A 15,524-nucleotide genomic window follows, 5' to 3' on the forward strand; every position below is an offset into this window, starting at 1 on the left:
TTTACTCATTACAGTTTGGCCTCAACAATTTTTTAATTCTATAGATTTTATCGATTACAATTTCTTTTGCCCACAGCAAGTTTCCCATATGACCTTTACATTTTTGTGGTTCTATGACTTGTTTTGTGTTTCATAATTGTTTTACTGTTCAAATTCTGCTGAAAAGGCTCTTTTTTTTGACAATTTACCTGATGTAGTGTAACAATGCCTACACGTCTAGCTATTATATTGCTCATTATAATGAATATTTTTAATATGATTTAAATGTTGACATAATGTCTGAACCTTCCCTCTGTCTCCTCAGGAAAGCGTGATGTATGGTGGAGTGATGCGGTGGTCCCCCACCCCCTCGGCCTCTGTCACACTGGTGACAGGTCTGTCCCGACTAGGAGCAGATTGAATTGCAAATCTCCTGCCTTCTGTTGGCGTCCGAGGCTGAACTGGCCCTTTGCAGCCGGCCATTCATGTGGTAATGTGAAGTCTGTGGGGCAAGGGGGGCCCTGGGGCCACAGAGAGTCACATGAGGGGACACTTGGGACTGACTTCCAAAAATACTATTTATCACAATGAATTTGGACTATCACACTGGTATGTGTACACTTACATATGTTTTTTAACATATAACCATGATTAACCAAACGGATGGGAGATGTAGACTTGAATTTAGATATCCTAGCCTCTGTTGTATTTTCTTTAAAAGCACAGTTGTTAACTTTGCAGGTTGCACACGACTGACAGTGATATGAGTTCAGTGGTGTGTATGTGTGTGAACAAGTGTGTGTGTCTGTGTGGTGGATGCGGCATGAGCTCTAGATTTAGATGACAAAGTGTTAAAGCACCAAGACATGTAATCCAGTCACTTTACATGTACTTAGTCGTTCAGGACATGACAGGCTGTTCCTGTGCTGTCACAAGCGGATCCGTCTGTAAATAAATCAGTTCTTTCCACTAAAAAAAAGAGAGAGAAAGAGTGAAATAAATAAAAAAAACAACAACATAATGACACAAATATTAAATGTAATCAAAGTAATCTGAGATGCTGATGTTTAAAACTGCATGTCACAGCTTCCTCCAGCTGCTTTAACATGATTTGAGGCATTTTCAGAACAGTAATGTCAACCCCAGAGCCCTGTTGTGTTGAAAAACACTTCACCCAAAAATAGCCCAGAGGCACACAAAAAGCATTTTCACAAGATTGAAAAACAAATAGAAAGTCACATACTATAATACTGCAGAAGAATGACAAGTTCACCTTGAACTTCCATTTATTTTTTGTTTTAAATATTCTGTTTTGTTTGCAGAGTCAGTGCTATATGTGTGTGTGTCACATAAATATATAATCAAAATATTAAAATATACTAATATAATTAAATATATATTAATGTATTATTAATATATACATATACATACATTACATATATATATATTTAATAAAATATATGCCATGTACAACTTAATATTCCTCTGTAAAGCTCATCAGCTTCAAAATGAAATATTTAAATATTTATTATTTTTTATTTAATGAAATATGCCATGTACAATATTCTTTGGTAAAGGTGATCAACTTTACAAAGTTTTTTTAGTTATCAAAATAAATGTATATATTTGTATAAATACACACACACAAACCATTTTTAATACAATATTAATCTGTGTTAATATTTAATAAAGAACAGATAAATATTTAACTCAATATTCACAGGTAAATTGATCAACTTTTTCTGTTATCAAATTCAGTGGTATATTTTAGCATTGGTTTTAGTCATGAGCACATGAAATCTAATACAGAATCTTGTTAATGTTTACAAAAACACCAAACAAGTTGTCTCTTAATATATTGTATAATATTATCCAGCTTTGATAAGGTTCTGTTCTCTTTCAGAGCAGAGTGTGTATTTATGCTATTATGTGACTTGTCATTTTAGTTCACAGACCACTGCGGCCTTCAATAAAAGATTTTAATCTGCATTTCCCCAATATTTTGAACACAGTGGCGTGTGACGGGCAGCTCAGCGTGTCTTTGTGTGCTGAGTGGGCATTCAGTTCTTCATGTCCCTGTGTCTCTGTCAGTGTGCCCGCTCTACCAGCAGTGCCTGGTAGACCTTTCTCTGACTGACACAGCTGTGCGGGGGACATCACACACACACACACACACACACACACACACACACACACACACACATACACACACACACACAGACACAAACACACATAGTGCAAGTGTTTGTGCATACACACGCAAACACACATACACACTGAGAGATTGCATCATGGTTTCACTGCAACCCCCCCTCCGTAGCCACCATCTTGTCTTGGTGAAGTCACTTTAGCCTGACGCACGACAACTCAAAGCCAGTACGCATGCTCTATGTCGCAGTGCATTCACAACTGCACTCTCTCTCTCTCTTTCTCTCTCTCTCTCTCTCACACACACACACACACACACACACACACACACACACACACCTATGAGGACATTCTATAGGCATAATGGTTTTTATACTGTACAAATCCTAACCCTACCCCTAAACCTGCCATCACAGAAAACTTGCTGCATTTTTAACATTTTTACATTGTTTAATACGTTTTTAAATTCATTTTAATTACGAGGACTCAGGAAATGTGCTCATAAACCAAGTTTACGTTGTAATACTAGTGTAATACCCATGTCATTATACAAATCACACACACACACACACACACACACACACACACACACACACACTAATATTTCATCATTATTCATATTCATATTCTGTTAACTTTGATGAATAAAAAAAATTGGAAAGATTTTATGAAAGTTTTATGAATGGAAACTACATTCAAAGGGTTAGATTTGATTGGCCCAGATGTAGAATAGCAAAACTAGAAATTCACAAACATAATATGACCACTAATATATATATATATATATTTAGTAATTACACACTTAATCTTGTGTCTACATCAAACACACATTAAAATTATTTTATTAAGTAGGGTCAAAATGCAGGGAGTTGATAATACTGACGTCACTACGGCTGAATGGAGTTGAATGTTGCACATCAGCGCTCTATCTTGACACTGCTGCCACCTTGTGGTCATATTGTAGAGCTAGTTTTAACACTATTTAAATTCTGTTCACTTTGACGTCCGAAACCTAGAAGTGCACAACAGTGATATAATTTTTAAAAATATATATATTTTAAATAAATAATAATATTATTAATAATAAGAAAAAACTATTTAAACAATGTTATTAACAATCACTTATTGAATATGATGTGATTTGAACTGATCATTCAATTAAGAGTTGGAACGTCATCAACGATTATTAGACTTAAAATTAAATGACTTAAAATTAAGTCATTTTAGCGCAGCAAATAAATGTATCTGAAGATTACAGCAGGGTAGCTAGATAGATAGATAGACAATATTAGGAGCAAAAATCACAAGAACACAAGCTTACTGTATTTTATTTTTTGAAAAAAGAGTGCAAAACATGACATACCAGTATGTACAGCACATAATAAAAGGATGCAATCACGTGACCTCGTCCACCTCGTCTATCATCGACCGTTTAGGGGTAACTATTTACAAAACGAAATAGTTTACCTTTACAGTAGATAAACCAAACACAAGTTACAGTCCTAGACCAGCAGGCCTTATTAAAAAAATTTCAAAAGGTTCAAAACTTGCTTCCATTTACTGTTTTTAGCTTACTAAACAGAGCCCTCTTCTGGCTAAAAGTGAAATTGCATACGATCCACTTTTTATCCCATAAAGCTCCCCTATCTGTGACAGACAGCATCATCTACTTTCAGATGTGCATTTATTAAGATACCTGAAAAAACACCTTCAGAAAATTCCCTGGAAGTATGCATTGATAGACTGGGTGTGAAGTATAGCAGCCTGTATATGATACACAATAGATCGCGTTAGAACCAGATACGTAGAACTTTTCTCTTTATGGTACCCAGAAATAAGGGTAGAACATTTACACTGCCGACAGAGGTATATGTATGTGACTTTGGGTTTTGTTTGGCTAAATCTACAAGAATATGAAAACAGTATTGGACTAATAAGGGTTAATGAATGTGTTGCTATTATTAGATGAACTCTTTCAAACTTTTTTTTTCCTGCAGAAACTTGATGAAAATGGTGGTATTTGCTCGTACAAAAGTCGCCAGCAGGATGTCATAGTGTTGCTATGCAGTTGCTAGGGAGTTTTGGGTGGTTGCTAGGTGGCTACTTGCTGGCCCAAATCAAAAGAGCCCATTTCCACTCCCTCCAATCACTCATTGAAGTCTATGGGATTTTAGCTCTTTTATTATATGCTGAAGTGGAAAGCATATGTATGATTATTAGAAAAGTAATAGCCCACCTCTTCTCAATAAATAGCACAATATGAGGTATAATTCATATCTGTTGGACAAACAGGTGCGTCAAAATAGGGAGTTTTTTAGTTTAACTCCAAATCCTAAATATGAGCAATATGCATTAGCATTTCAACACAATGAGCCTCCATATAGCAGGTTGTGATTTAACTTATTGCCATAACATTACTTTGAATACTTGAATTGATGTATTTTCTAACTTGTAATGGATGGATGATCCGGACATGGACTTGATCTGTAATGTTTGGTTATATGGGTCTCTTAAATAATTTAGTACAAAGTGACATTCATTGTGATCCAGTCTCATTGAGAATATACATTATGCATCTAAAAGAAAGCTAAAAACTCATTGCTATGGCCATATTGATTAGCATGGTCTGTCATGAAAGATATTAAAGGGGTCATATCATGATTTTTACTATTTTAATTTTTCCAGAAGTGCATTTCTGATGAACCCCAACCATTCATAATTTAGTTTTTCATGAGTATTTTCACTTTCTTTTTGATTGATAATTAAACAGGCTGTTTTTGTGCTGCTGTGCCTTTAAGACTTTATGCAAATGTCCTTCATATTTGAAATGAGAAACACATGAGCCATGGGTTTGCTAATATAGTTTACGCCGCCCTATGTAACGGTTTCATAGAACAGTTTACACTGAAAATTAACTTGTTCCAACATTGGGATCCTTCTGAAGGATCTGCAGAGCTGTAGATACTACACAAAACCAAAAACAGTACAATATGTGGTGGATTTTACCCCTTTCACAGTTTTACCCCTATTATTAGTTCTTCTGATGTTTTGAAGTAAAGCATTATTACACACCCAATATGCAATGTTGATATGTGTAAAGTGGGCGGTCATATGCTAATGAACTTGTGTTTCAGAAGTCAGAATCCAATTTTGCTATTTAGTTTCAATAAATGCTCTTTTTTGCACTGGAGTTTTAAGTTATAAAAGTTACAGAATGAACTTTATTATTCCAAATATAAAGGACAATTTGATATGACCCCTTTAGACAAAAATAAAAACCGAAGAATGACAGAAGTAGAGGAAAGAAAACAGTATGTCTTCTGTCTTACACTTCTTCTCTAACACATACAGACACCAAAGCATTGTGAGGAGAAATGCTGTCAAACCTGGAGAGAGTGTGAATGTGAGCATCTGTTAGACACTCATTAAAAATGAAGGCCCAATTCCTCACAGTAACTGTCAACTCCATTTCGATCGATAAAGCCATGACAGTACCGAAAAAAAGTGAAGCCAAAAAAAAAAAAAAAAAAGCATAAAAATAAGACTCTTTATCCAGCAGATATCTGTTTGAATTCATGATTTGGCAACTTACATTCAGACACGTGACAAGTGAGTGTGTGTTCAGTCTATTCCAGCAATAAATCGTGACTATGTAACGTCGATGCAGTCTCATCTCCGGTACGGAGACGCGTCACCTCTGCAAGACATCTTTGCTCTTTGTTGACATACAAGCTGATGAGAACAAAATCATGGATTCACATAAAATAGGATTCAGACCCATTTGGGTTAAAGTCAACTTCATCACATTCTCTCTTTTTGAAAACGAAGTGCCCTTGGTCACCGCTGAAGTCCCACCACTGAAGAAGAGATTTTGGCTTTAGACTTTTTCATTCCATTGCTGTAGTTCACTTCTGTGTTCTTTAGGGGGCGCTATCATGCTCGCATAGAGCCTGTCCCCCTTTGTGCCTTGTTTTGCATGAGTCCCTCATTGTCATGTTCTCCATTTCTGCCTGTAAAGCTTCCCCCCAAAAAGCATAACGGTCCGGTTTAAGAGTAGGAATGACAGATAGGTCAGGGATCATACCATTTTGTGGGTGTTGGGGTGCTATAATTCACTGTGTCGTACAGGAGGTTCTAGCTTGTGAGACAGAGCGGTGAGGACCTTGTCAAACTTCTCATAGCGCTCGGCCTGACTTCCTTCCGAGCCACGGCTGCCCCATAAAAGCCTCATCTGAAACTCTGTACAGAAGATTTCCAGAATCTCCTTCCGCTCTTGGAAATCTGTGAGGAGAGAGAGAGAGACCACCACATAAAATAAAAACAATCAAATCTTCAGTAAGACACTCTCTCTGAAATTAGGACTAGTGCACTGCAATCCAAATCACAGTATGTGCCATTTCCTTTTTATTAAGTTGACAGTATACAGTATCTGAGATTAACATTTTTTCATAAAACTATATAAAGATGTTTTTCTTATGGTTAAAGATTACCCTGTCAAAATGAATGCAAAATATGTAACTGTTTTGGAACAATGTATATAATAAAAAGTGCTATACAAATGAACTGAAGGTGAATATATATATATAAAACGGTTAGTTCCTGTCCTTGATTCTGATTGGTCAATAGCTGTGATTTACGATAAAACATGGCTATGACCGCTTCACCCAGCGGTTCTGTGTATCACTACACAACACCCTTAGCAACCACTCTTAGCAACGTAAACTGTTTGTTCTCAATTGATATTGTTCATTGAAGCTTACTGTATTATAGAATATTGTGAGAAAGAGATTGATTGAGCGAGTTTATTACCTGCATTCAGATTTAGCATTTTCCTTCAGGCCAGTCCTATGTTCATAATAAAAAATCTGTTATAATGTCCAATGTATTATCTTGTCCTTTTAACAGTTAAGGGGTTTTCCCGTGACTGACAGTCAAAGCATTTGTTAGTTGCGTCTTATTCCATGTTCACAACAATTCAGTCTTTTCAATGTAAAAGTCTTCGCTACTGACTGACTCACTCATAAAGACAGTCTTTGCCACCATCTAATGGTGTAATAATGTAACTTCTGTTGCTGTTCACGGTCAGGGACTATTTTTTCTGGCAGAAGGAAGGCTTTTAGTGAACGTTTACTTCATGAAAGTTGCACTGATACACATTTTTGGTTTTAATATTTGTATTGTGTGATAACCGTTTTATAAAATCAATAAATCAGGGCTGTCAACCTTAACGCATGCGATTAATTCAAAATCCTTTAAAACTATTTACTGAAGTTTACGTAAAATTGCATCAATAACCAGGCAGAGATGGCAGAGAGAACAGTGACTTGCGGCCTTTTTAGTGAATTATACATTCCAGTGTCTGTTTAGCTTTAAAACACGGGCTCTCATTTATTCTGTGATTGTTTCTGAAGAGTGCGAGCCCTCACGCAGCACACTGTGTGAAATACAGACTGAACCGCTGGCCAGATGATATGCAAACTGCGTTTCTTGGCTGGATAAAGCAAACCAGCGTCTCTCTAGTAAAATTTTGATGAATGCCGACTGTAATCAAGGTAAAGACAATTGCGGTGACATACAGGAGTCGTACAGTAAGCACGCGTGATATTGAATCTGTTATATTGTTGCGCAAACAAACACTAAACAAGCTCTTTGTTGTTGCACTGTATACATACTGTACACTTTTTCATGTTTTTTTTGGTCTTTGGTGTACATGGACATTTGTGAGAATCACTCTTCATTCTAATAGTTTACATTGCTGAATATAGTAAATGATGACAAAATAAATGTTAAACAAGATAAATGTATGCTTAATTTCACTATAGTAGGCAAAAAATTTTAATCTTTTAACAGCCCTAATATATAATTTATATATATATATATATATATATATATATATATATATATATATAATTTTTTCCATTAATTTTTAAGTGCACAACAAATATATACATTTTTTAATTTAATTCTTTTGAAAACCAACCGACAACCTCTGAGGCTGAACATACATACTTTTAGTGTGTAGTAGAAGTATGCATGCCTTTAGAGGGGATCCATATGGGATTTTTTTACTCTTGTAGTCTATTGGAATGCAGTCAAGTTGAGGCGCAGCCGCGCAGGTATAACACAGTTTAATAGTTTACCCTGTAGTTTGCTCTCAGTGTTGGTGCGGTACAGTCCTCCGTGGTGAGCGATGGTGCGCGCTGCCTCCAGGTGACTCATGACCACGTCCACACCAGACTCCACACTCTCCCATGACTCCAGCGCTTCCCCTGCCGCCACACCGCGCTCCAGCAGGGACAACACCGGCACCACGTGAGGGAAAGAGGTGTTGGAGAGGACACAGGTCTCTGATAGAGACACACAAATGATTAATAATAATAATAAAGCAAGTATTTTAAAAATACATATAAAAAACACATTCATTATATCAATGATTTTCCATTTTCCATTCATTCCTTTGGGGGCCAAATTGACCCGCAAGGAAGGATTTGTTATTTTTTTTATTTAGGGTGACCATATGTGCCATTTTTCCAGGACGCGTCCTGTCCAGGATTCTAAATTGCCTAAAATGGCTTGATATCGATGTGCCCCCAGAACGTGATTTAGGAAAGCGATTTCTACATAGAGGTCTGTGCAAGCCACTGTTCTTCTTGACAGTCTTCATGCAATGCAATAAAATGTTGTTGTATTTGCAATGCTTTGACCGTTCTCTCTAGATCCAGCCTTCTCGCAAGCCACGATTGGTCGATTATGTATAATGCACACTATTGGTCAAATTATTTTTCAGTCATTACCTTCCGCAAATATGAAAACAAAACCAAAAGTGGGACATTTTATGCAACTTAGAAATCCTGGACAGGATGCGTCCTGGGAAAATGGCACATATGGTCAGCCTATTTTATTACAACCACAAAAACTCCTTGAATCGAGTCAATTTTTTAGTGTGTATTCTAATTTCAAGTGTGACAAAACTGACAAGGTCTTGTACCACTTCGATGAACACTACATTTTTAATAATTAAAAGAAAATGAATTTTGGGGGTCAAAATGACCCAAGGAGAGGATGTTAAATAAAATATTGATAAATAAAATAAAAATATAATGAATGAAATGAATAAATTGAAAATAAATAATGAAAATAATAAATGAGTGAAAGAGTATATTAAAATAATAATAATATGAATATAATATGATATAAAATATTCTCTAGCTTTTATTACATTCATTACATTTAATTTATTACTAATTACTGTCATTGTAAAGTGAGTGACACTCTGCTTTACCTTTCCCATCATTCATAGCCTTCAGGAATGGCTTGAGTTTCTTCTCATAGAGGATGGCCCCTTCTGTGTGTCTCTGTCGCAGTGTTATCCACGTCTGCTCCAGCCGTGAGATCTAAACAGCCATCATAGAACATTTAACATGAATGTATATGTCTGTCTGTCTGTCTATCTGAACCTGTGAGCCTACATATTCTTGTCTCTGTTCTTTCCTTGATGTCTTGCTGGATTTTTAATGCGTGTTTGCTACTTGTCCAGGCTTATTTCTTTCCCCTGCTATCTGTTCCTTCATTTTCCACAAGTGTCTGAAATGGAATGTGATTTAACTGCTATTGTAAGAATTCATTGCAAACAAACATAAGGTGGCACTCCTGAGGCGCAAATGAATTTGGGGTGAAAAAAGCAAAAAACGCCTTGCGTCAGATCCGTCTGGGCCAAAAAGCTGCCCTTGAACACACCAAAAGTACTACAGGCGACTGTCAACTAGCATGTGCGTTCTGTGCCTGCATGTAAGGAAATAACTGTCTATATCAGTAGGTATCAATAGTCTATATTTATCATTCAAAAAGAGAAACTAGGACTGCAGATATAAAAACCGTAAACAAAGCAGCACTTGCTTACCATTTTGAATATCAATCATGCTGATCACTTTCTTCATTCCAGGTGGCTAAGTTATGAAAATATTTGTGCAACTGCCGCTGATGTAAGCCCGATTAGAGCCGACGTGTGAAACACACCGCAAAAACTAGCCCAAAAGACCAGCCGTCGGCTTAGTGTGTGAGGCCCTTAAACTTTGGCACTTAAAGGGATAGTTCACCCAAAAATGAAAATGATCCCATGATTTACTCACCCTAGGTATATATAACTATCTTCCTTGAGACGAACACAGTCAGAGTTATATTTAAAAATATCCTGGCTCCCCCAAGCTTTATAATGGTAGTGAGCGGGGGGCGTTTTGAAGCCGAAAAATATGCGCCTATCGATCATAAAAAATAATCCATATGGCTCCAGGGGGTTAATAAAGACCTTCTGAAACAAAGTGATGGGTTTTTGTAAGAAAAATATTTATAAATATTTATAAAGTAAAATAACTAGCTTCTGGCAGACAACAGTACGCATCCATTTATGGCGGAAGAGTAACCTCTGACCTTATGCATGACGAACGCAGAAACTCAGAGGATAGAGCGAAACAAAACACTGGTCACAAATTAGAAGTCTAAAATAAGAAATTTTAAGAGAAATGTCAGAGGATTTCGATATAAGAAAAGAGGAGCTTGAGTTTGTTGCCCAGCCCTATTTGTTTAAACCGCGAGAGGCGTCTAAGCTTAGGACAATCCTACATCCTGCGTCATACATCGCGTCACAGGTTACTTACTTGCCGCAAGTCGACTTGCGCAGTATGCGTACGGTCGTCTGGCAAAAGCTAGTTATTTTAGTATATAAAGTTTTAAATATGCATATTTTTCTCACAATAACCCATCGCTTCACTTCAGAAGGCTTTATTAACCACCTGGAGCCGTATGGATTATTTTTATGATGGATGGATACATTTATTTTGAACTTCAAAACAGGCTCCCTGTTCACTACCATTATAAAGCTTGGTAGTGCCAGGATATTTTTAAATATATCTCTGATTGTGTTCATCTAAAAGAAGATAGTCATATACACCTAGGATGGCTTGAGGGTGAGTAAATTATGGGATAATTTTCTTTTTTGGGTAAACTATCCCTTTAAGTCATCCTGCATATTTGTGCTATAAAGATGACTGACACCTGAAATCATGTGGTTTGTTGAGGAGAGGTGTGCGTTCTCACCTGCGGCAGCTCCAGGGCTCTCATGACCGCAGCGAATCCGTACATGTTGCCCATGTTGCTCTTGAGTTCAGCAGCCAGCTGGATGGTTTTATGCAGGAGGGCGGCTCTCTCCTCTGTGCTGCCCGTACAACCCAACAAGTCAACCGCCATCATTATAGACATGGTGTAAAACCTATTGAACAAGAGACAAAGAAAGTAGATACAGCTGATCACTCCAAATATATTCAGTACAGCTGCAGTGGTACAAGAAGCAAGAAAACTTTTTTTTTTTGTTATCTAATACTGTATTTCTGTTAAACATAGTATGAAGGACTGCTTTGCATGTGTTTGTTTTCAGATTTATACGAATATTGCTTTGTTCACTGTGTGTTTATTTTCAGCTCACCAAGGCTGCATTTATTTAATTTAAAAATACAGTAAAAATTTCGCAAAATATTATTGCAAATTAAAAATAACTCTTTTCTATTTGAATATATTGTAAAATGTAATTTATTTCTGTGATCAAAGCTGAATTTTCAGCATCATTACTCCAGTCTTCAGTGTCACATGATCCTTCAGAAATCATTCTGATATGATGATTTGATGCTCAAGAAATATTTCTGATTATTATCAATGCTGAAAACAGTTGTACTGATTAATATTTTTGTGGAAACCATGATCATTTTTTTTCTTTTATTCTTGGATAAATAGAAAGCTCAAAAGAACAGCATTTATTTGAAATATAAATATTTTGTAACATTATAAATGTCTTTACTGTCAGTTTTGATCAATTCAATGCATCTTTGCTGAATAAAAGTATTAATTTCTTTCAAAGAACATGTTTCTGACCTAGATATACTTTTGTGAAGAACGTCAACAACAAGTGTTTTTAGAAGAAGAAAAAACCCTCTCAGTAAGAATAATGTTAATTAAAACACTACATAACAAAAAAAGTAACTAAAAAGTATTTTAAGTTTATGATTAGTCAATAACAGGCATCCTAAAATAGGAAAAATGTTTAATAAAAAGTGTAATTATTATCTTTATTTCATTTTTTAATTATATGGCTTCATCTTGAATGATTGTCTTTATCTGTAATTTTGTAAATCATCTTTAACGGATAGTTTACCTAAAAATGTCTGTCTGCTGCTTGGAATAGAATTAATTGTTGGTCAATAGAATTAAATGTCAGTGGTTGTTGATGCACACTGTCGATTTCTAAAGTACTTAACAACTGAAGTCTATGGCACGTCCAGATTTTGATATCTGTGTAAATGTATATGTTTTCTAACCTCTCCAGCAGATCCAGCCTCAGCTGGTGTCCATGCGGAAGAGTCAGCAACTCCAGCCCCGAGCTCACTCCCATCATCCTCTGCATCTCCTTGGTAACGCCCAGTATCCTAGCAACCTGCCGATGGCCACACAGTTACAAGAGCAATATATTCAACCCCACCCCTTTATTTCCATCCTAATATATTCACAGTCAGAACAGAAGACATTTAATTAGCCTTGAACTCATCACATGACATGATGAATGTGGTACACAGCAGCGTGGAAAGAGTTTATTAACCCTGAAGGTTTAGATGTTAATGGCAGACAGCACAGAGAGCACAAACAGATGAAAGGTTTGGGTTGCTGTCCAGACTTTATCAGATGTGCCTCAAATAATGTTGTCAGCTTTAAAATGTCATTCTATCTGTCCGCCATGGGCTTTAACAGTCATTTTTTCCTGTTAATGTACTTCTCTGGGAGTGTTTGGAAATATGAATGTGTACATATGGAAAGGGAACTTGAGAATTTGATAATAAACAACAATTTGCTGTATTAATCAGGTGTCAATAAGTAGTAATAAGTAAATTATAGTAAGTTGTGTGGTGTGGTTAAGGGTGCTAATAATGACATAACATAGATATAAAAGGGCATTAGGTTGAATCCAGAGCCTGGTCCATAACTAAGACCATGTGACCAGACCTGAAAAAACGATCTTTTTAGTATTATTCAACATGTACAGCTTTGACTGACTGATTAAATTCAAATATATCGTAATTTTATATAATTAAAAATAAAGCATTGTCATTATAACTAACGTATTATTAAACTAATACCTTTATATTAGTACTGTCAAATCCATTATGCACGATTAACTGAATCTAACATAAAAGTTTGTGTATATATATGTATATAAGCAATATCACACTCGTAGCCATGCGATATGGCTATATCAGCACGGCTGTGATTCGGCCATAGGTAATTGTTACGATCTCCCCTTTTTTAGTCTAGGGGTTAAGGGAAAATGTAACAAAAATTAGAGAGACCATGGGTGCTGATATACAGCCATATCGCACGGCTACGAGTGTGATATTGTGTTTATACAACAGTTTGACGGCACGAGTGTGTAAATAAATAAGAAATATTTATTTATGACAGTCGCTTTAAGCAGAGTGATAAAAATGGTGAAAAGGAGTGCTGTTACCACTAGAATATCGCACAGCTCTCAGCCAATTAGATTCGAGAACCAGAAAGAACTGTTGTGTGTATATTATATATATTTATATATATATATATATATATATATACATATATATATATATATACATTAATGTAAATTTTAATGTAATGTATAAGAGTGTCAGTTTCTTCGGTTGGCAGTGTATTTATTTTTGTTTTTTTTACCATGCAGTCGGCCTTGGTAATGTGCTTGGCGGCTGTTTTGGGATCCACCTCCGCCAGCAGCTCCTTCACCCTCTTCAACACGCTCATCTCTAGAGGTTTATTCTCAGCTGGCAGAAGAGTCGACTGGTATTTCCCAGGCTTGAAGGAGGAGCTGGTCTCCACCAGGGGGAGCATGAAGCCCTCCACCCCATCTTGAGCTCCAGAGCCCGGGCTTTGGCCCTCCTCCACCCTCAGCCTCTCTACATAGCTCTTGCAGGTGGGAGTGGGGGCTTGTCCGGGTCTCAGCTCACAGTAGCTGCCGCCTTGCTCTGAACTCTCGGATGGGTAACCATGGGCAGGCGTGGAGTGAGTGCTAAGGGGCGTGTCTGAGCAGGGAAGGTTGTTATTGGAGGAGGATGGCGAGAGATGGGGATCGCTAGAGCGCCGCATCACTGGAGAAGGCGGGATCACAGCGAGGACACGCCCACCTGAGCCATGTCTGTGGCGGGAAACTTGAGAGACAAATAAAACAGCAGATATTACTGGGTGAATTAACCCTTAAAGGGCACCTATTATGCTTTTTTTTATTTTACCTGTTCTTTAGTGTGTAATATAGGTGTTTGTGCATGTAAACAATATGAAAAGTTACAAAGCACAATGTCCATGCCAAAAGAAGTTCATTTCTAATGAAGATTATGGTAAGGGGCATTACATTTCCTACACACGCTCTAAGCGGTTGACCAGTCACAACAGACTGGGGTCAGCTGACCAATCAGAGCAGACTGGGTTTTTCAGAAAGGCGGGCTTTAAAGTCACAGGAACTAAAACAGAGCGTTTCAGGCAGAGGATGAAAAGAGGTGCTGCAGGAATGTACAGTATCAGACAAATAATGTTTTTTTTTTAACTTGAAATCATTTAAGTGTATTCTAGCAGACCCCAAAAACCAACAAAACAATTTTTATAGGTTACATCAGGTAGAAGGTTAGCATTTTTTACAGTGTATCAATGTGATTAAATATTCAGATACATGCATGAGAGTGTGAGTGGACTCACTGGAGCTGTAGGCAGGGGATAGAGGTGCTTCCCCCACAGGGGACAGTGGGCAGCGGTACTCTTGGATCTGATCCATGCTCATGGCGCAGTTCCTCATGGCATCCTTATGGTGCACTGTAGAGGGGCTGGAAAGGACAAACATGCTTTTAAATTCCTCATTTTTTATGTCAAAACATTTCAGGTTTAAGTATATATACATTTTTGGCCTCTAATTTTGGTAAACAACATACCACAGCTACAAGCCTTCTAAACTACACACATTCAGTGCTATTGTGATGACATGCACAGAAGCAAGTGAAGGGTTTCTATGTGGACAAATTTGTTCGGAAAACTGAGTGAGGAGGAGTGAGTGGGAGGGAGGTCTGTGCCAGCTGTGAACACACATATAAACATACACACACACACACACACACACACACACACAAACACACACACCAGCTGCTGCCCTCCGCTGGTTTCACCACTGGCTCGACTGTCTGAGGCTCATCTGGCTCTGTAGACTGGGTGGCACTGATAATAAAAGACATCCTACATGAGCACATCACTCCTGCATCTATGGCACATGCATATGGCATATTAAAATACTGTGCACCCAACAATATGCCTGAGACACCTGAACT

At 37.2% G+C, this 15,524-nt stretch overlaps 1 protein-coding gene across 12 annotated transcripts in view; it reads right to left on the minus strand.

Annotated features, from left to right (window-relative positions):
- Positions 1-3,439: 3,439 nt before the first annotated feature.
- sh2d3ca (SH2 domain containing 3Ca) overlaps positions 3,440-15,524 on the minus strand; it is a 55,699-nt gene continuing 43,614 nt past the window's right edge. For 9 of the 12 annotated variants that reach the window (XM_051909400.1, XM_051909398.1, XM_051909397.1 and 6 more), the window contains 8 exons: positions 15,340-15,414; positions 14,905-15,029; positions 13,873-14,363; positions 12,492-12,607; positions 11,221-11,392; positions 9,410-9,521; positions 8,268-8,474; positions 3,440-6,408 (listed from right to left, as the gene is read on the minus strand). In XM_051909400.1, the coding sequence (XP_051765360.1) occupies positions 6,233-6,408; positions 8,268-8,474; positions 9,410-9,521; positions 11,221-11,392; positions 12,492-12,607; positions 13,873-14,363; positions 14,905-15,029; positions 15,340-15,414 (1,474 nt within the window). In that variant the 3' untranslated portion in view covers positions 3,440-6,232. The remainder of the gene's footprint in view (positions 6,409-8,267; positions 8,475-9,409; positions 9,522-11,220; positions 11,393-12,491; positions 12,608-13,872; positions 14,364-14,904; positions 15,030-15,339; positions 15,415-15,524) is intronic. The other 3 variants (XM_051909399.1, XM_051909408.1, XM_051909407.1) reach the window with 1 other exon arrangement.

This window comes from Ctenopharyngodon idella, chromosome 10 (assembly GCF_019924925.1).
Source record: "Ctenopharyngodon idella isolate HZGC_01 chromosome 10, HZGC01, whole genome shotgun sequence".
In the NCBI taxonomy this organism is placed as follows: domain Eukaryota; kingdom Metazoa; phylum Chordata; class Actinopteri; order Cypriniformes; family Xenocyprididae; genus Ctenopharyngodon; species Ctenopharyngodon idella.